The 20778-nt window shown below is 49.7% G+C and overlaps 2 protein-coding genes and 1 pseudogene across 2 annotated transcripts in view; all 3 read left to right on the top strand.

Annotated features, from left to right (window-relative positions):
* LOC142257004 (uncharacterized) overlaps positions 1–20778 on the top strand; it is a 417356-nt pseudogene that overhangs the window by 87854 nt on the left and 308724 nt on the right.
* LOC142257052 (uncharacterized) overlaps positions 1–20778 on the top strand; it is a 329863-nt gene that overhangs the window by 51281 nt on the left and 257804 nt on the right. The gene's annotated exons all lie outside the window — the stretch shown is intronic.
* The window catches only part of LOC142257313 (uncharacterized), a 56659-nt gene continuing 45066 nt past the window's right edge, over positions 9186–20778 (top strand). The window contains 5 exon segments of the mRNA XM_075329455.1: positions 9186–9329; positions 17133–17278; positions 18352–18528; positions 18611–18734; positions 18816–18929. Of these exon segments, the coding sequence (XP_075185570.1) occupies positions 9218–9329; positions 17133–17278; positions 18352–18528; positions 18611–18734; positions 18816–18929 (673 nt within the window). The 5' untranslated portion in view covers positions 9186–9217.

The raw sequence follows: 20778 nt of genomic DNA, 5'->3' as shown, positions 1-20778 counted from the left end.
CACATGCAGAACCAGCAGCACATGCAAAACCAGCAGCACATGCAGGACCAGCAGCACATGCAGAACCAGCAGCACATGCAGAACCAGCAGCACCTGCAGAACCAGCAGCACAAGCAGAACCAGCAGCACATGCAGAACCAGCAGCACATGCAGAGCCAGCAGCACATGCAGAACCAGCAGCACATGCAGAGCCAGCAGCACATGCAGAACCAGCAGCACATGCAGGACCAGCAGCACATGCAGAACCAGCAGCACATGCAGAACCAGCAGCACCTGCAGAACCAGCAGCACAAGCAGAACCAGCAGCACATGCAGGACCAGAAGCACATGCAGAGCCAGCAGCACATGCAGAACCAGCAGCACATGCAGAGCCAGCAGCACATGCAGAACCAGCAGCACATGCAGGACCAGCAGCACATGCAGAACCAGCAGCACATGCAGAACCAGCAGCACATGCAGAACCAGCAGCACATGCAGAACCAGCAGCACATGCAGGACCAGCAGCACATGCAGAACCAGCAGCACATGCAGAACCAGCAGCACATGCAGAGCCAGCAGCACATGCAGAGCCAGCAGCACATGCAGAACCAGCAGCACATGCAGAACCAGCAGCACATGCAGAGCCAGCAGCACATGCAGGACCAGCAGCACATGCAGGACCAGCAGCACATGCAGGACCAGCAGCACATGCAGAACCAGCAGCACATGCAGAACCAGCAGCACATGCAGAGCCAGCAGCACATGCAGAACCAGCAGCACATGCAGAACCAGCAGCACATGCAGAGCCAGCAGCACATGCAGAACCAGCAGCACATGCAGGACCAGCAGCACATGCAGAGCCAGCAGCACATGCAGAACCAGCAGCACATGCAGGACCAGCAGCACATGCAGAACCAGCAGCACATGCAGAGCCAGCAGCACATGCAGAACCAGCAGCACATGCAGGACCAGCAGCACATGCAGAACCAGCAGCACATGCAGGACCAGCAGCACATGCAGAACCAGCAGCACATGCAGAACCAGCAGCACATGCAGAGCCAGCAGCACATGCAGAACCAGCAGCTCATGCAGAACCAGCAGCACATGCAGAACCAGCAGCACATGCAGAGCCAGCAGCACATGCAGAGCCAGCAGCACATGCAGAACCAGCAGCACATGCAGAGCCAGCAGCACATGCAGAACCAGCAGCACATGCAGAGCCAGCAGCACATGCAGAACCAGCAGCACATGCAGAACCAGCAGCACATGCAGAACCAGCAGCACATGCAGAACCAGCAGCACATGCAGAGCCAGCAGCACATGCAGGACCAGCAGCACATGCAGGACCAGCAGCACATGCAGGACCAGCAGCACATGCAGAACCAGCAGCACATGCAGAACCAGCAGCACATGCAGAGCCAGCAGCACATGCAGAACCAGCAGCACATGCAGAACCAGCAGCACATGCAGAACCAGCAGCACATGCAGAACCAGCAGCACATGCAGAGCCAGCAGCACATGCAGAGCCAGCAGCACATGCAGAACCAGCAGCACATGCAGAACCAGCAGCACATGCAGAACCAGCAGCACATGCAGAGCCAGCAGCACATGCAGAGCCAGCAGCACATGCAGAAGCAGCAGCACATGCAGAAGCAGCAGCACCTGCAGAACCAGCAGCACCTGCAGAAGCAGCAGCACCTGCAGAAGCAGCAGCACATGCAGAAGCAGCAGCACATGCAGAGCCAGCAGCACATGCAGAACCAGCAGCACATGCAGAACCAGCAGCACATGCAGAACCAGCAGCACATGCAGAGCCAGCAGCACATGCAGAACCAGCAGCACATGCAGAGCCAGCAGCACATGCAGAACCAGCAGCACATGCAGCACCAGCAGCACATGCAGAACCAGCAGCACATGCAGAACCAGCAGCACAAGCAGAACCAGCAGCACATGCAGAACCAGCAGCACAAGCAGAACCAGCAGCACAAGCAGAACCAGCAGCACATGCAGAACCAGCAGCACATGCAGAACCAGCAGCACATGCAGAACCAGCAGCACATGCAGAACCAGCAGCACCAGCAGCACATGCAGAACCAGCAGCACATGCAGAACCAGCAGCACATGCAGAACCAGCAGCACATGCAGAGCCAGCAGCACATGCAGAACCAGCAGCACATGCAGCACCAGCAGCACATGCAGAACCAGCAGCACATGCAGAACCAGCAGCACAAGCAGAACCAGCAGCACATGCAGAACCAGCAGCACAAGCAGAACCAGCAGCACATGCAGAACCAGCAGCACATGCAGAACCAGCAGCACATGCAGAACCAGCAGCACATGCAGCACCAGCAGCACATGCAGAACCAGCAGCACATGCAGAACCAGCAGCACATGCAGAACCAGCAGCACATGCAGAACCAGCAGCACATGCAGAACCAGCAGCAGTGTGATCCAGAGGAGCAATCACTACTATCTGTACTCACAAAAGTATCACTGTATTATCTGTTGAGTTACATGTGACTGCAGGTCACATCTAATACATTATCATCTCAGGGGAGCCCACCAAAAGCAGGGTGCTGCTGGCAGAGATAGGGTACTTTCACACTTGCGTTCATCGCAATCCGCCACTATGGAAAATAGCGCAGTCCGTTAACGGACTGCGCTATTCTCCATAGACTTATATTGACAACGCACTGTGACGCAGTGTCTGCGTTTCATCCGCTGGCCGACACTGAGTCGTTATTTTGACTGAGCACCGGGAGGAGGGAACGCAGCATGTAGCGTTTTTGGTGTCGTTAAAACAACTTACCGTTGGAATCCGCCAAAGTGTCTAATGATCGTCTATGGTGGCGGATTCCGCCGCTATGCGCTAAGCAGCGGAATCCGCTGATGGATTCCATCACATTCTACTGAGCATATGTACCGCCCCGGGGCTTGGCCGGCTGCCGAGACGCTCGGATCCGGGCTCATCGGTGGGTGGCTCGAGCTCCTCCCGGACCCGGGGGTCTCGTCACTCTGAAGCGATGCTGACGCTACGTGAGGGTGGTGTTCGGTGGGGAGGTCCACGGCCGAGGCCGCGGTTGTTTTTGGGGGTTAAGTTCGTGACGCCACCCATGGGTTGTGGTGAATGGATGGACACCACCACTGCCGTTGACTAGGCTCCCGGGGATGGTGTTGCGCAGCTTGGTGTTGACCCCTCCGTGGGTAGGGGGTGATGGTCCCGGGGGCCCGAGAGTGCTGATGAGGGGGGATGCGTGCTGGCTTGTTGGTGCGATGCGGTGCGCGGCCCGAGGGAATTGTTGTACTCACTATTACAGACACACTGGAGTCTCTGGTAAACCAAACAAGATGGTGGACGATGCCCGCAGGCGGCTGCGCTTGTCCCCTTTTTTCAGGTTGGTGGTTTCCGCCTTTCTCCTGCACCTCACTTTTATTAGAATGGTGACTCCTATGCCTGAGCAACAGTAGTCCGCTCCCCAGCTTTGTGTGTGCCAGTAGAGCCCGTTTGCCCGCAGACGCTGGCCCGTGGGATCTCGATGCCTGGGCGGTGGCTTTCTATCCCTCTGGTTGGGCTGTTGTCTTCAGTCGGGTCTTGGGTGGGAAAGGACCTAAAGTCCAGACCCCAATCAGTGAATTCAACTCGGTCCAGTGGCTTCTGGGCCTCGTACTGGGTCTGAGTACCCCTCTTGGTGCTCTGGTTTCCAATCGGTTCCCCGGTTCGGTACCGGCGGGCCACTACTTGGTCCCGGTTCCTTACGGTTCCACTGGCTGTAATCCCTGCTCCTGTAGGCAGCCACCACCGTCTGCCCCCTGGCCACAGGGTATCCGGGCTCCAACCCAGATCCCTGACAGACGTGCACACTTTGCTACCACTCTCCTCCTCTCCTGTCACTGAACTCTCTGTTTTTCCCGCCTCAGGCTCTCCGAACTCCTCGGTGGGCGTGGCCAACCGCCTGGCTCCACCCCCCGGGTGTGAACGTGAAGTCCTGAGAGTGGTGACTCAGGGTTTTAAGGTTGGCTGCTGGTACCTTTTTAGGGGAAGGTGTTTGTGCAAGGGCCTACCTGTGACTACCTGGCTAATCCAGGGCGTCACACATGCTCAGCATGTCCAGCAGAACGATCTAAATTGTTTAAAATCACTCCTGGTCTCTCTATCGCTCTCTGTCGGTCGGTCTCTCCCTCTCACCCCCTCTCTCATACTCACCAATCATGGGCGCGGCGCTGCACAGCTGTCACCATGCTCTGGTGGCTTCTCCTCTTTTGAAAATGTCGGCCGCTCATTATTCCATATCGTATTCCCTGCTTCCCCCGCCCACCGGTGCCTATGATTGGTTGCAGTCAGATGCGCCCCCACGCTGAGTGACAGCTGTCTCACTGCAACCAATCACAGCCGCCGGTGGGCGGGTCTATATCATGCAGTACAATAAATAAATAAATCATTTTAAAAAAACGGCGTGCGGTCCCCCCTAATTTTGATACCAGCCAAGGTAAAGCCACACGGCTGAAGGCTGGTATTCTCAGGATGGGGAGCCCCACGTTATGGGGAGCCCCCAAGCCTAAAAATATCAGCCAGCAGCTGCTCGAAATTGCCGCATCCATTAGATGCGACAGTCCCAGGACTCTACCCGGCTCATCCCAAATTGCCCTGGTGCGGTGGCAATCGGGGTAATTAGGAGTTAATTGCAGCCCATAGCTGCCACTAAGTCCTAGGTGGCGACTATGAGAAACCCCCCATGATTAACCTGTAAGTGAAAGTAAATAAACACATACACCCAAAAAAATCCTTTATTTGAAATAAAAGACAAAAATACACCCTTTTTCACCACTTTATTAAAATCCCCAAATACCCCTCCAGATCCGACGTGATCCACAGAGGTCCCATGACGCTTTCAGCTCTGCTACATGAAGCTGACAGGAGCAGCCACAGACCATTACCGCTCTCTGTCAGCTCCACACAGCAACTGAAGTGAATCGCACTGTCAGCGGGGATGTCACTGAGGTAGTGCTGGTGTGTGCATTAATGATGGGGGCGGTAGTACCTGCGTGTGTGTGATGATGATGGGGGCGGTAGTGCCGGTGTGTGCGGTGATGATGGGTGCGGTAGTGCCGGGGTGTGCGGCGGTGATGATGGGGGTGGTAGTGCCGGGGTGTGTGCAGTGATGATGGGTGCGTTAGTGCCTGCGTGTGTGCGGTGATGATGAGGGCGGTAGTGCCAGAGTGGGGGCGGTGATGATGGGTGCAGTAGTGCCGGGGTGTGTGCGGTGATGATGGGGGTGGTAGTGCCTGTGTGTGTGCGGTGATGATGGGGGCGGTAGTGCCTGTGTGTGTGCGGTGATGATGGGGACGGTAGTGCCGGGGTGTGTGCGGAGATGATGGGGGCGGTAGTGCCGAGGTGTGTGCGGTGATGATGGGGGCGGTAGTGCCTGCATGTGTGCAGTGATGATGGGGGCGGTAGTGCCTGTGTGTGTGCGGTGATGATGGGGGCGGTAGTGCCTGTGTGTGTGCGGTGATGATGGGGGCTCTCTCTCTCTTGGCTAAAGAAAACTAACGCAACGTGTTATTTCACAGGAATCTGTTGCCTTTATTATCACACTATTTACAACGCATCCGTCACATGCGTCACACAGCGCATTGTGACGGATGCCAAACAACGCAATTGTGAAAGTAGCCATAGCTGGTCCTGAAAGCCCCAAAGGCACAGCAGAGAGGTGAGACTTTGTCGCTTGTACCACCTTGTGTTCGTGCTGGGAATGTATGATATGTTTTTGCAGTGGTGTAACTAGAGTCCAATGGGCCCCAGTGTGAAATTTGGACCTGCCCCCCCCCCACTCACACATGTTCTCATATGTACGGGCCCTTGTAGTGTTCTAACTTCTATCAAGACTTATGAACTGCCTCCCCCCCCCCTTCATTATGTAGTAATGTCCTCCGTCCTGGTATATATGCCCATCATCCTGGTGAATATGTCCTCATCCTGGTGTATATGACCCAATGCTGGTATATAAGGTCCTCATTCTGGTATGTATGGTCCACATTGTCTCCATCCTGGTATATATGTTCCCATCCTGAGTTACATGGTCCCCAATCCTAGTGGGCATTCATGTCTATTGGCAATTTTCTGTGAACATTTTTCACCTATCATGTGAACATCCTCACCTTGCACCTCAAATATCATAGATCTGAAACTTTCTGATGCTGCAATTGGCAATTTTCCATGTGGGCAATTTTCCGTGTGGGCAATTTTCCGTGTGGGCAATTTTCCTATGGGCAATATTCATGTGGACATTTTTCCTATGGGCAATTTTCCTGTGGGCATTTTTCTGGTCACCGGGGAGAACATACAAACTCCTTGCAGATGTTGTCCTTGGTGGGATTCAAACCCAGGACCCCAGCGCTGCAAGACTGCAATGCTAACCACTGAGCCACCATGCCGCCCTTTATAATCCCTATATCCCCCATATAACCCCCGGCCTGCAGCCCCTGTACCGGGATCTGACCTGACGGAGGACGTATCCCCACAGCGGAGTGCTGTAATGACAGCAGACCCCCTGCTGTCATGGCAACCCATAGGCGACCCGGGATCACGTAAAGAGGAATTAAAATGACGCACTCCCATGCTGACACGTGTTAAATCCCGCTCATAGGCAGGCCTCACATGGTTTGAGTAGATACAGAGGGTGAAATAGGTATTGAACACGTCATCAATTTTCTAAGTAAATATATTTCTAAAGCTGTTATTGACATGAATTTCTCACCGAATGTCAGTAACAACCCATCCAATACACACAGGCAAAGAAATCATACCATAGATGTCCATAAATTATGTAGAATAATGAGAAATGACACAGGGAAAAAGTATTGAATACACAAAGAGAGGTGCAAAAAGCCATGGAAAGTCCTGACACCAGGACCATATCTATCAGATATTAGAAAGCAATCCTGCCACTTAGTGAGTAATAATATCCGCTGGTTGTCACGCCTGTGACGTACATGCACCTTCTCTGGGCCTCGTCTGTTACCTGTACCTGTTCAGGTTGTCCCATTCAGATTGTCCTAGTCTCAGGGTTCTGCCATATGTCCCCTGCACCCAGACCCTCATGTCAGCTGCCTGGCGGCTACGTGAAACTTCATTCTAACCTTACACCCATCTTAACAGGGTAAACCCGGGTCTTGCGGTGCAACGGGTCAACATACCCATTAAACGCCCACCCCAGCGGCCGTAACACTGGTTAAACTGATGGCCTATAAAAAGGTGTCTCATTACCAAAGTTCCACACAAGAAATATCTCATGATGGGAAAAACCAGTGAGCTGTCTCAATTACTGTTGCAAAATATACTGATGGCATTAGATACAGAATTTCTAAACTGCAGAATGTTCCAGTGAGCACTGATGGGGCCATAATCTGGAAGTAGAAAGAACATAATTTCACCATAAGGTTAAAAAATGGGATTTTGCAGAAAAAACCCTGAAAACAGCGCTACAACAAGTTTGTAGATTTTAATTAATTATTTTATTTCTAATAGCTGCTATCCTTGTTCTTGGTACAAAAAGTAAAATAGTATAATAATACCACATTCATAAACCACACATCGCAAAAAATACAAGAATTATAAGCATAAAAATTAATGCACATTAAAACATGAAATTGCGTTTGCGTAAACCAATAGGAGTGCCAATATAAGAATGGTAACAATGGCACGTCGCAAATAACAAGAGACCAGTGAGGTTATTATAACCGATTGTCCCGGCTAATGGTAGAACTTTCTAGGTTGCCGTTAAAATATGTTAGTTACATGCCAAGGTTGCTGTGATTAGAAATACTGCACCTCTCCTCTTTAACCTCCACGAAGATGTAATAATGCAGGATTCCACAATAGTTGCAGCCGAGATGAGCAGAACAAAGCCGGCACTTAATAAGGTTAAGCTCCAATCAGAGCATGGGGCGCCTACCAGCGCTTGCAGTGGAGATGAGGCAGAGCCGAACGACCATACAACACGGCTGATTTCGTTAGGGGTTAGTTCACATAGAGGTTACGGTTTCTCCACCTCATCAGAAGACCAACCTGTAGTGGATGGTTTCCTCCACGGGGGTGTATAGTGGATGCAAGAGCCCCTCAATAGTTGCAGCCGAGATGAGCAGAGCAGAGCCGGCACTTGGCAAAGTTGTGCTCCAGTCAATCCACGTGGCGCCTGGCAGCGCTAACAACGCAGATGATGTAGAGCCGACAGATCACCAAATTCGGATGGTTCCAATAGGAGGTACAAGGGAGAAGTCGTTTGCTGAGGTATCGCTACACAAGTAGACTAAGCTGAGTGGGATATTCACTCAGCTTAGTCTACTTGTGTAGCGATACCTCAGCAAACGACTTCTCCCTTGTACGGATTTACTCAGCCTAGCAGTCCAATTGCCGAGGCTATCCTTTGACGAGGTGGAGTAACCGCAACTCTTACAAGAAGTACCTCCTATTGGAACCATCCGAATTTGGTGATCTGTCGCCTCTACATCATTCTATGATGAACTAACCCCTAACGAAATCAGCCGTGTTGTATGGTCGTTCGGCTCTGCCTCATCTCCACTGCAAGCGCTGGTAGGCGCCCCATGCTCTGATTGGAGCTTAACCTTATTAAGTGCCGGCTTTGTTCTGCTCATCTCGGCTGCAACTATTGTGGAATCCTGCATTATTACATCTTCGTGGAGGTTAAAGAGGAGAGGTGCAGTATTTCTAATCACAGCAACCTTGGCATGTAACTAACATATTTTAACGGCAACCTAGAAAGTTCTACCATTAGCCGGGACAATCGGTTATAATAACCTCACTGGTCTCTTGTTATTTGCGACGTGCCATTGTTACCATTCTTATATTGGCACTCCTATTGGTTTACGCAAACGCAATTTCATGTTTTAATGTGCATTAATTTTTATGCTTATAATTCTTGTATTTTTTGCGATGTGTGGTTTATGAATGTGGTATTATTATACTATTTTACTTTTTGTACCAAGAACAAGGATAGCAGCTATTAGAAATAAAATAATTAATTAAAATCTACAAACTTGTTGTAGCGCTGTTTTCAGGGTTTTTTCTGCAAAATCCCATTTTTTAACCTTTACCTCACTAGGCAAAGTAAAGGGGATTCTTTGCCAATAAACATAGCTGCTGGATTAAGTTTGTCGGGTTAAAGCGCTGACCTCTGCTTGTAGGCATTTTTATTTTAATTTCACCATAAACCGACCACGAATGGGTGCTCCCCGTAAGATTTCAGACAGAGGAGAGAAAAGAATTATCAGAAGAGCTTGTCTAAGAGCCAAGGACACCTGTGGAGAACTACAGAGAGACCTGGAATCAGCAGGTAAAATAGCTTTAAGGCTATGTTCGCACAGTGCGTTTTTTGCAGCATTTTTGCTCGTTTTTTTGGTTGCATTTTTGGGCTCCAAACTGTATGACTTTGCTTCCCCAGCAAAGTCTATGAGTTTTAATTTTTGCTGTCCGCTCAGTGTTTTGTTTTGTTTTTTTTTAGATGCGTTTTTGAGGTGTCAATTCTTTTCTGCGTTTTTCCACCCATGCAATGCATTAACACAAAACACAGTGACCAAAACGCAGCCAAAAATTCGGTAAAAGTGCATGCGTTTTTACCACTGCGTTTTTGCCATGGGTGCGTTTTTTGCGGCCAAAAGCACTGCATCTTTATGGTCCCAAAAAAAGGCAATGTGCGCACATAGCCTAAGAAAACAATAAGTAATGCACTCCCCCTCCATGTCCTGTATGCATGATCACCACGTAAGACTCCATTGCTGATTTAAAAAGCAGGTTCAAGTTCATTTATGTCACATTAGGTACGGAGAAGTGCTAAGCAAACGGCGAGAGGGAAGGTAATGGAAACCTTGTGTCTAGGGAAAGGGAAGATGGTGACCCCCTGACCACACCTACTGCTGATCCCTGGGGTCCCACACCACCCTAGATAGGTTCTGCGCCAATCCGGATACCAGGCCCTAATTATCCCTAATGCTGGACCTTAAATAGAGATTGGATGGGATGAGCTCTTCGTCAACCCCACTAAACGCTAGAGAAGACAAAAGGAGGACACACGGGAAAATGCATGAACTACTTATCCACATATGAGACAGGTAGAAGTTCAGCAAAATTTTCAGCAACAACACCACAGAGCAACCTCAGCTTGAAGGAACTGAAAAATATCACCAGTACCAGTCCAAATAAAGAAGGGGTATTTATACACCAAGGGAATACTGATGATCAGCTGCTGGGTGGGAGGTGAGCTACTGCTGGGTCCTAAAGGGAAAGAGATGAATCTAGCAGGATGGAAGGAAGAAGAGAGAGACTTCCCCAGTCGAGCACAAAATGCCTTCCAAAATTTGGAAACAAACTGGGTTCCCCGATCTGAGACCACATTGGGAAGGAACCCCGTGAAACTTCACAATCTCATTGATGAACATCTGAGTCAGAGTCTTAGCATTTGGAAGTGCCGGCAACGTGATGAAATGCGTCATTTTACTGAACCTATCCACAACCACCAAAACCACAGTCTTTCCCAAAGACAAAGGTAGGTCAGTAATGAAATCCATGGATAAATATGTCCATGGTCTATTTGGGATAGCCAATGGTTGGAGAGAATCTGATGGACGGATATGCGTTGTAGCATGAGACACCAAAAACAAGACAGGATGTCCATGGTTGCTTTACTACCTGGATGACCCGCAAATACAGAATTGTGATGTTCCTAAATTAGTTTACGGCACAAATTGGGTGGCACAAACAACTTTCCTGAATTTCAAGAAGTTGGGGCGTCCCACTGAGCCTCCAACACCCCCCTCCTCCAGATCAGAGCACAAGGCCGAGACAACCACCCCCTTCTACAAAATGGATACGGGGTTCACGTGGTCACTACCACCAGGGATCAATATGGAGTGAAAGCTGCACACCAAATTCAGAGAAATATGAACAAGCATAACTGCCTTATAATACATAAGGAATGAAAAATACAATTAGCCATATGAAAAATTGAAAAAATTTAAATGTGACATTGGATAACTGCTGAGGATTATTTGAAAAAGAGATATTTATCTAATGTATTGATCAATTCATTACTGCCCCATAACCAACTTCACGGTAATCTCTTATTTATGGGGTCCCTAACCAAATGTTTCCTCTATATGCGGTTAAACCTGGTTGTGTATGGGAAGCAAGACGATTGAGACGTTTGGCAGACTTGAGATATCACAGGTTTTTATGGTCTCTGATTACTGTAATGGGATGAACTGCCCCCTCCAGCCAATACCGCCATTCCTCGAAAGCTAGCTTAATTGCCAAGAGTTCTCTATTGCCAACATCCTAGTTTCTATCAGCTGAGGACAATTTCTTGGAAAGGAAAGCACAAGGACGGCATTTACCAGGAGATGGACCTTGTGACAACACAGCCCCCACCTCCACCTCAGATGCATCGACCTTCACAATAAAAGGCTGTGAAACATCGGGCTGACTGAGTATAGTGTCGCGGGCGGAGGGGCCGCTGCTCGCTACGCTCGGGTCCGGGGCTTCGGCTGCTGCTCGGTGGCTCGAGCGGTGGGCCGGACCCGGGGACTCGAGCAGCGCTTCTCGCCCACGAGTGAAAAGGGATGGTTTGTTTGGGGAGATAGTTCGTGACGCCACCCACGGGTCGTGGTGATAATGGACACCACCGTTGCTGGTGATGGGGATCCCAGGAGCGATGGCAGGGAGCAGCTAGGATGTTGGTTCCCCCTCCGTGGGTAGGGGTTGGTGATCCCGGGGCCCGGTGGTGGTACGGGGAGGCAGGAAGGCCAGGGTGCAGGGTTGCAGGGGCAGCGCGGCGCGGTGCCGGATGGCACTGTTGTACTCACTCAGGCACAGATTCACAGAGTCTCTGGTAAACCAAACGGCTGGATGGACGGGTCCCGCAGCCGGCTGCAGTGTCTTTGCTCTCCCCGGACAGGTTGATGGTGGCTGTCTTTCCCTGCACCGCTTTGAATGTATTGACTCCGATGGTTTCCCACTGGTAGTCTGCTCCCCGGCGTGTATGTACCGAAGGAGCCCGTTTTGCCCGCAGGCGCTGGCCCTTGGATTTCTAGCCTAAGGCGGTGGCTTTTTATCCTCACTGTGTGGACGGTTGCTTTCTGTCGGGTCTTGGGTGTGAGGGAACCCCTGGGGTCCCGGTCACTATCGGATTTGACCTTTTTGGCGGCTCCTAGCCTGGTCGGGGTCTGATGGCCCTGCCTTTGTGCTTGGTACAGATCTTCTCCCCGGCTCGGTACCGGCGGGCCACCGCCCGTCCCCGGTCCTACGGTTCCGCTGACCTGCACCACTCCTACAGACGGCCACCACCGTCTGCCGACCTTGCTGTACGTGCCTGGGCTCCTAACACCAAACAGTTTTTCCTCCTGTCACTTTCCACTCCAAGCTCAAACTAAACTGACTACTTTTCCCGCCTCCAGACCTGTGAACTCCTCGGTGGGTGGGGCCAACCGCCTGGCTCCGCCCCACCTGGTGTGGACATCAAGCCTGGAGGGTGTCAACAAGGATTTTGTTTGACTGTTGTTGCCTAACCAGGGGAGGGTGTGTGTGTGATGTTGTGTTTGTGACTACCTGGCTAGTCCAGGGCGTCACATATAGGTGCTGTGGAAAAATATATTTTTAAAGTGGAAAAAGCCTGCTGGGCGGAGTGCGACCATTTGGAGACGTCCATCCCCTTTGTTTCTCATGTTACTGAGAGGCTTTACAATTACCGAATATTTCTGAATACATTTCCGATAAAAACTTGTAAATACTTGAAAGTGCTGTAACCCTTTCAGGTTTTCTGGACAATGCCAGTCAAGTACAGCACGCATCCCTGAGCAAGTGGTGCTAAGTCAATGGCATAGATGGAGATTTGGGTTAGTTAACATACTACAGGTAAGCCCATGAGTTCTGATAAACAGAGCATCCATCATCCTTACTCCTGCCCCACTGTCCACAAACACAGAAATTTACTCCGTCCTGCTCTCTAGCACCACTTCTGCTGCCAGGACAAAGTGAGAATTACATATGGAAGAAAAACACACCGTGATTGTCCATACCTACACCACCAAGGGTAAGCCGAGCCTCAGATGTTCCTTTTTGCTTAGGATTTGAGGGACAGACTCCAATAAAATGACCCTCTTTACCACAAAAAAACCCAACTCCTCCTTTCTTTGTGGATTTTAGTGGGAACATGCGAAGTAGTGGCTCCCCCTAGCTGCATGGGCTCCTCCAAACCCATGAGTAATGGTTCACCCGCAGATCGCCTCCCCGCTCCCCCGACAACTGGGTACCGTCCTGAGAGAGGGTCTCCAGGGAGAGTGGTCTAACCAGTGTATCTCGGAGGTGTCTGTCCATACGTATATCCAAGGACTCGGGAGTCTTGTAAGTCATCAAGGCATCTTTCAATTTCTCTGAAAGGCCCTGACAAAATTGGCGTCTGAGAGCCGGGTCATTCCATGTAGTGTCAGATGCCCATCTACTAAATTCCCAAAATAAGTCTCCACTGACTGATCTCCCTGCTGGAGGCGACGCAGCCTGGACTCAGCCAAGGTGAGGATCATAATATATGAGCCCCAAGGCCTCAAAAAATTCATCCACCGACCGGAGACAACCGAAGCCATTTGGCAAAGAGAAAGCCCAGGATTGTGGATCCCCTTGCAGCAGTGAGATCACAATCTCCACCCGGTGTTTCTCATCTCCAGAGGAGTAAAGCCGGAGACTAAAGTACATTTTACCGGCTTCTTTAAATACATAAAATGTGTCTTTACCCCCTGCAAACTTGTCTGGGAGAGCAATTTTGGGCTTCGGCTGGACCTGCCTGCCCTCAGAATCCCTAACATTAGCGAATACATCTGCACAGTTAACCTAAGGTCTGCTTCCTCCAGGGACAGACCCTGCAGCTGCTCAGCCTGAACAGCAACGGGGTCCATGGGAGGAAAAAAAAATCCATGTGCCAGATTTTTATTTTTTTTTTTATGTGCAGTTGGTGATAATGTCACGCTAGGTTCGGGGAAGTACCAAGTGAATGGCGAAAGAGAAGGGACACCCTGTGTCTAGGGAAGGGGGAGATAGTGACCTTTGACCAAGCCTACCTCTGGTCCCGCACGTATACACAGAGCCTTTTCTAGGTATGGAGCAGATGGGATAAGCTCTTTGTCAATCCCACTAGGGGATAAAAAACACACAGGGATAACAAACAAGGGAAATCCACAAACAACGTATCTCTAATTGTCTCAGAGAGAGAAGCTGCAACAACCACCAAGATTCTCCTGATGTATGCAAGCTGCCTGCTTGCACTGAAGACTTGATAAAGCTGTATCAAATATCACCAGCACCAATAGGAAGTGAAGGTATATAAAGTCACAAAGGAAGTGCTGATGAACAGCAGCTAACAGGCTGAACAATGTCCCAGGGTCCTAAAGGGAAAGGGATGAAAACCAAGTAGGAATAATAGAAGGTCAAGGAGCAGTTTGTTTAGCCAAATCTGTGACCTTCTATAGCTGGACACCACAGGACTGTCTATCACCCATGACACACTCATGACAGCTTGAAGGTAAGTGTGTGTAGGAAATATATCTTTCAGAAATTCAACATTGTGTGTTTAAAACACTACCAGAAAAATGGATGTCAGTGTTAGATTCCAAAATGGATGCCAACGTTACAGTGGTATAATGCATTGCCATGCACAAGCAAGCAATGCTTTACACCTGTCAGTGTGTAACGCGGGCTTCCCCAGTATGCCGGTGCCCCTCTGCACCTTGCATAGTGTATCTGCTTCCATCTTCTCTGCCATCCGCAAATAATTGCAGTCCCCGGCTCTGTTTTCCCGTGGATGCCCACGTGAATTCTGGCTCTGCTTCCACCTAGGCTGCAGGCTCTGCACATTAATGATGTGTCGGTCGCGAACGATCCGACACAAAGATCCGGCTCTTTGCTGTGAACGACAGGAGCCGGATCACCAGTGAGAGCTACTGAAATCACTAAACGGCTCTTTTTGCAGTGAAAACCCCGCCCACCCGCGGCTAAACTCCACCTACTCAGCAATCTAATTGGCCGCTTGTAAGTGGGCGGGGCTTAGCCACGGGTGGGCGGGGCTTTGGCGGCGTTTCTATAATCTTAAATATGTGTTCACCTGGGGTGAACACATATTTAATAAGGAGCCGAGAACGATCTGAAAGATCCGGCTCTTTTTGGTGAACGGAGCCATAGGAACCGGATCACCAAAAAGAGCCGGACTGCCCATCACTACTGCACATGTTGTGTGGGGTTTCCTGCTTTCCAGCCTAGGGGATGTGCGCACACACTTCCTAATCTTTTATAGGGAGATGTGCGCACCTTGCTAAGGTGTCCCCAGCCTATTGCTGGGAGGCACCAGCTACTTAAGGCTCCTCTCCCCGGATAGAAGGGACAGAGCATTGTGTTGTATTGTTTTCCATGAGTGTTTGACCTGTTTGTGTTTCTGCTGAAGGCCTGGGGTCTTCTGTTCCTGAAGTCTGGTATACTCCCTGAGTTTGGTCACCTGTCTGAGTCTGGTATCCTGTCTGTAGTCCAGTTAACCGTTGTCCCGGTGTATTCAGGGACCAGCGTATCCAGTTACCGGCATCCCCCCTGGACTCCAGCCTGGTCCGTGTGTTCTGTATCTGTAGCCCTGCTGTGTTATCTGATATCCTGCCGTGTGATGTACCCGAAGTCCTGCTGTATCTTGTGAATGAAATCCTGCTAGTATGTTACCTGAAGTCTGGAAGTACCTGCTGTGCCGGCATGACTTTGCTGAGGTCCATGCCTGGTGTGCTCCCACCATCCATCCGCGGTTTAGATTCGTTGTGACTGAAGCGCCCTGCTGCGGCTCTTGCCTGAGTTCCTGATAGTGATGTGTGGGTCGCAAACGATCCGACACAAAGATCCGGCTCCCTGCTGTGACTGACAGGAACCGGATCCCCAGTGAGAGCCACTAAAATCTCTAAAAGGCTCTTTTCACCGCTGAAACCCCACCCACCTGAGGCTAAACTCTGCCTACTCAACAATCAAATTGGTCACTTGTAAGTGGGCGGGGGTTTTGCGGTGTTACTATAATCTTAAATATGTGTTCACCTGGGGTGAACACTTATTTAATAAGGAGCCAAGAACGATCTGAAAGATCTGGCTCTTTTTGCTGAGCGGAGCCATGGGAACCGGATCACCAAAAAGAGCCGGACTGCCCATCACTAGTTCCTGAACCTCTTGACCTTTTCTGATGTTCCGTGTTCGATGACCGGAGCTGCCTGATGACCTGTTTCAGCAGATGACCCGTACCTGATGTCCGGTCCCACCTGATGACCTGTACTAGCCGATGACCCGTGCCTGATGTCCGGTGCCACCTGATTACCTGTGCCAGCTGAGGACCAGTGCCTGATGTTGGTATTTTGTGCCTGATGTTCTTTGTCTGCTGGTGCTTACCCTGCCCGTGCCTTTTCAGGACTTTGCTCTGAGTTTCTGTTCCCCCAGTCCTGCTGTCGCCCTGGCCCGCTCAGCTGCCACAGTCCCGGTCGCCTGCCCTGGAAGTGGCACCTGGCGTCCTGCGTCACGGTGGGCACTTAGTCAAGCCTCCCCCTCTGCTAAAGGATAGATCTGGATTTCCCCCCTGTGGTCCAGTAAGTCCACCTCACCCCTGGGATGCTATCCCTGAGCTCGCCGCCTCATTCCCCGGAGGTTGGCGTGACACAGTGTGACACTGACAGAACTTTTCTTAGACCATGCTCCTGGCCTGGTCTAACAGGCCACCATAGCCGGGAAACCCACAGGTCATCATTTGACTACGGGTAGCCATGGCAACAATCTGAACCCAATGATCACGTTGTGGGGGTCCCGATCGGGTGCAAGAGTGTTCCCCCCTTTCCTAGGCTTTTAAATGCTGCTATCGCTATTGATCGCAACATTTAGGGGATTAAACAGCCAGGCACCAGCCCTGGCTGTGACAGCAATAGCTCGGCTATCACCTAAACCAATCTTCCAGCGGAGATCGCGTGAGCACTGCTCCTGTGCCCGCATAATTGACAAGACGTACCGGTGCATCTGTTTTGTTTTTTTTGTATTGTTTTCTAGGACATGTACATTGTTTTTATCATTGCATCTTTTTTCCATTCAGATTTCTACAATCAAGAAACCTTTGCTGATAACATCTCTGCGAGAATCTTCCTGATTGATCTCTTGATTATGAAGAAGGACAGAGACAATATGGTGGAGAGGATAATAAACCTCACCCTGGAGATAATCTTCCATCTTACTGGAGAGGTGAGAGGTTCTGATGTCATCACATTACATCATTATCTATGGGAATAACAGAGGATATGACCGGGGAGGTGAGAGGCTCTGATGTCATCACATTACATCATTATCTATGGGGATAACAGAGGATATGACCGGGGAGGTGAGAGGTTCTGATGTCATCACATTACATCATTATCTATGGGGATAACAGAGGATATGACCGGGGAGGTGAGAGGTTCTGATGTCATCACATTACATCATTATCTATGGGGATAACAGAGGATATGACCGGGGAGGTGAGAGGTTCTGATGTCATCACATTACATCATTATCTATGGGAATAACAGAGGATATGACCGGGGAGGTGAGAGGTTCTGATGTCATCACATTACACCATTATCTATGGGGATAACAGAGGATATGACCGGGGAGGTGAGAGGCTCTGATGTCATCACATTACATCATTATCTATGGGGATAACAGAGGATATGACCGGGGAGGTGAGAGGTTCTGATGTCATCACATTACATCATTATCTATGGGAATAACAGAGGATATGACCGGGGAGGTGAGAGGTTCTGATGTCATCACATTACATCATTATCTATGGGGATAACAGAGGATATGACCAGGGAGGTGAGAGGTTCTGATGTCATCACATTACATCATTATCTATGGGAATAACAGAGGATATGACCGGGGAGGTGAGAGGCTCTGATGTCATCACATTACATCATTATCTATGGGGGTAACAGAGGATATGACCGGGGAGGTGAGAGGCTCTGATGTCATCACATTACATCATTATCTATGGGAATAACAGAGGATATGACCGGGGAGGTGAGAGGTTCTGATGTCATCACATTACATCATTATCTATGGGAATAACAGAGGATATGACCGGGGAGGTGAGAGGCTCTGATGTCACCACATTACATCATTATCTATGGGAATAACAGAGGATATGACCGGGGAGGTGAGAGGCTCTGATGTCATCACATTACATCATTATCTATGGGAATAACAGAGGATATGACCGGGGAGGTGATGGACTCTGGAAATGTCTGTAGTGATATTATTAATGTCTCCACACTCAGGATTACACAGTAGTGAAGACCTCTAGTGATCGCTGTCAGGCCCCTGTGTCTGAAGGACGGGGAGGAACCCTGAGCCCAATCCCGGGGCCTCCACCTCACCCCCGGATACATGAGGACTTCAGTCACCAGAAGATCCTAGAACTCACCCACAAGATGCTTGAGCTGCTGACTGGAGAGGTGACACTGCTGGGAATGCTGGGACATTATACAGGACAGCACTGGAGGATTCTGGGTGATGACGGTATCATTGTGTTGTCAGGTTCCTATAAGGTGTCAGGACGTCACCGTCTATTTCTCCATGGAGGAGTGGGAGTATCTAGAAGGACACAAGGACCGGTACAAGGAGGTGATGATGGAGGAGCCCCAGCCCCGCACATCACCAGGTAATAGACAGGACTGAATACACCCGGCCTATAATTATCTGTATGTAATAATGATGTCCGTCCTGTCTATGTCTCCTGCAGGTCTCTCCAGTACGAGGACGACCCCAGAGAGATGTCACACTCCTCTCAACAATATTAATTCTCCAGAGATAAATGTGAGGGGCGATCAACGGTGTAAAGAGGAGATTCTTACAGGTGAGGCTATTTTAGATGTATATTCATTTTTTCCTCCAAAATATTGATTGATATAGGAGCATGTGTAATGAGCCAGACGTTTGTGCATTCATAGGAGAATAATTTATGATTTGATGTATTGCCTGGTCTCATTGTCAAATTAAATGTAAGTTGTTGCTCTGTAATACCACTGGAGACCAGCAGGTGGTGGTATAAGTGTTGGCAAGGGACTGTATTGGAGGATGTCTGATCAGTATCCTCTATAACCCGGTCACTGTGGTAACCAGGGAGAGATGACAGTTGGCAAATGAGACAAGCCGGGCTGGAGGTGATGAGCAGGTTACAAGGCGGCCAATGTCCTGTACGTGCCAGGCAGTATTTTCAGAGCCATCATAGTAGAGCCAAACCGCAGATATAGATTTTCTATTACAGAGCACCAGTCCAGTTGTCAACCATCCAAAGCCTGTATGGAGATCCAGTGTCGCAGCTAAATGCTTCAGAAGATGTGGACCATCAGTGTGATCCAGTAAAGTGCTTGAACTGTTCATGCCAAGGTGTGGTCTTCCTATACTCCTACCTACTTACTTCATACCAGATGTACCCTGGGAGTGGGTTTGGAGGGTCAGGAACCATATAGGAGCACCGCAACACCGCAAACTACACAACACTGCAGAAAATCCAAACCACACTCGGAACTTACGTCTGGGCCTAATAGTGCCTCCTGCACCTACCACCCGGGTGTTAAGTATGTTACATCTAAAATGTTGGCATCACAACCAGGATGTTTACTTCTGTGCCTTATGTTCACCTTGGGCTCAATTAACCCGATCTTAGAAGAACTTTCCTTGCCTGAGAATAATGACCTGCCACTGCATGCGCCACTGCATTTACTGTATCTTTGCAGCTCGCAATATCGTGCTGCACAGGCCTGAGTGCGTACCGCTGGGGAAACCAAGGGGGGAGAGATTGCCTGAATCTTTATCTGCCCTCTGGTATAGCCCACTTTACCAAAGCAAGTTGCCGTTGAAACTCTTAAAGGGGTCACGCTCCCATTTCTTGGTTGTTGCCCATAGCAACGCCTCCCAAAATTTCAAGTTAGCTCAATTTGACACATCTAGTCTGGTGCAGAATATCGAGTGCAATGTCTTGCAGTGAAAATAGCTACACCATGAAGCGAGAAGACTCATCAGTGGCCCAAGTGCCGCAGCCACGGAGAAGTTTACATAGTACTCCAATGAATGCTAGTTCACCCTCGGCTGTCACAATAGCTAGTTGTATCATGCCTCTGACCATGCCATATTACTTTGGGGCCCCCTGGCTTCCCCACTATGAGAGTGCACCTCACACATAGAGAGTTTAGAGAGAGAATGCAGGCTACTTTCAAACTGTACCCTGTCACTGTGGAGCAGATAGTGGAGATCTTAATTGACCCAATACTCCGTGAGGTCAAGTCATAGCGTCAGCCTGAATGCCAAACTATAGATCAGATCTTGGAGAGACTAAAGATCACTTTTGAATCAAGGACCGCTTCAGAGTCGAAAATGCATATTTTTCGAAAGAGGAAAATACCCCAAGAATCCTTCAGAGACTTTTCCCTGTCACTTCAAGAAGCCTGGAGTGCCATCATCCATGTGGACCCTCGACAAGCTGAGGGTAAAGGTCAGATTCTTTGAGAACAATTCATAGAAGATGTGTTGGACAAGACTTTGAAGTGTCAACTAAAGATGTTGTCCGTCCAGCATCCGGGTACCACTTTCCTGAAATTCAAAGAATTGCCTAGAGTGGTTCTGGAGGAGAAACCTCAGTCTGAGACCCAGGAAGATGAGCCTGCCACAAAGTTGCCTCCTTTAAATCATATTGCTGAGCAAAG

This window comes from Anomaloglossus baeobatrachus, chromosome 1, assembly GCF_048569485.1.
Source record: "Anomaloglossus baeobatrachus isolate aAnoBae1 chromosome 1, aAnoBae1.hap1, whole genome shotgun sequence".
In the NCBI taxonomy this organism is placed as follows: Eukaryota; Metazoa; Chordata; class Amphibia; order Anura; family Aromobatidae; genus Anomaloglossus; species Anomaloglossus baeobatrachus.
The sequence above is the reverse complement of the archived record's forward strand: the minus strand, read 5'-3'. Positions and strand labels throughout refer to the sequence as shown.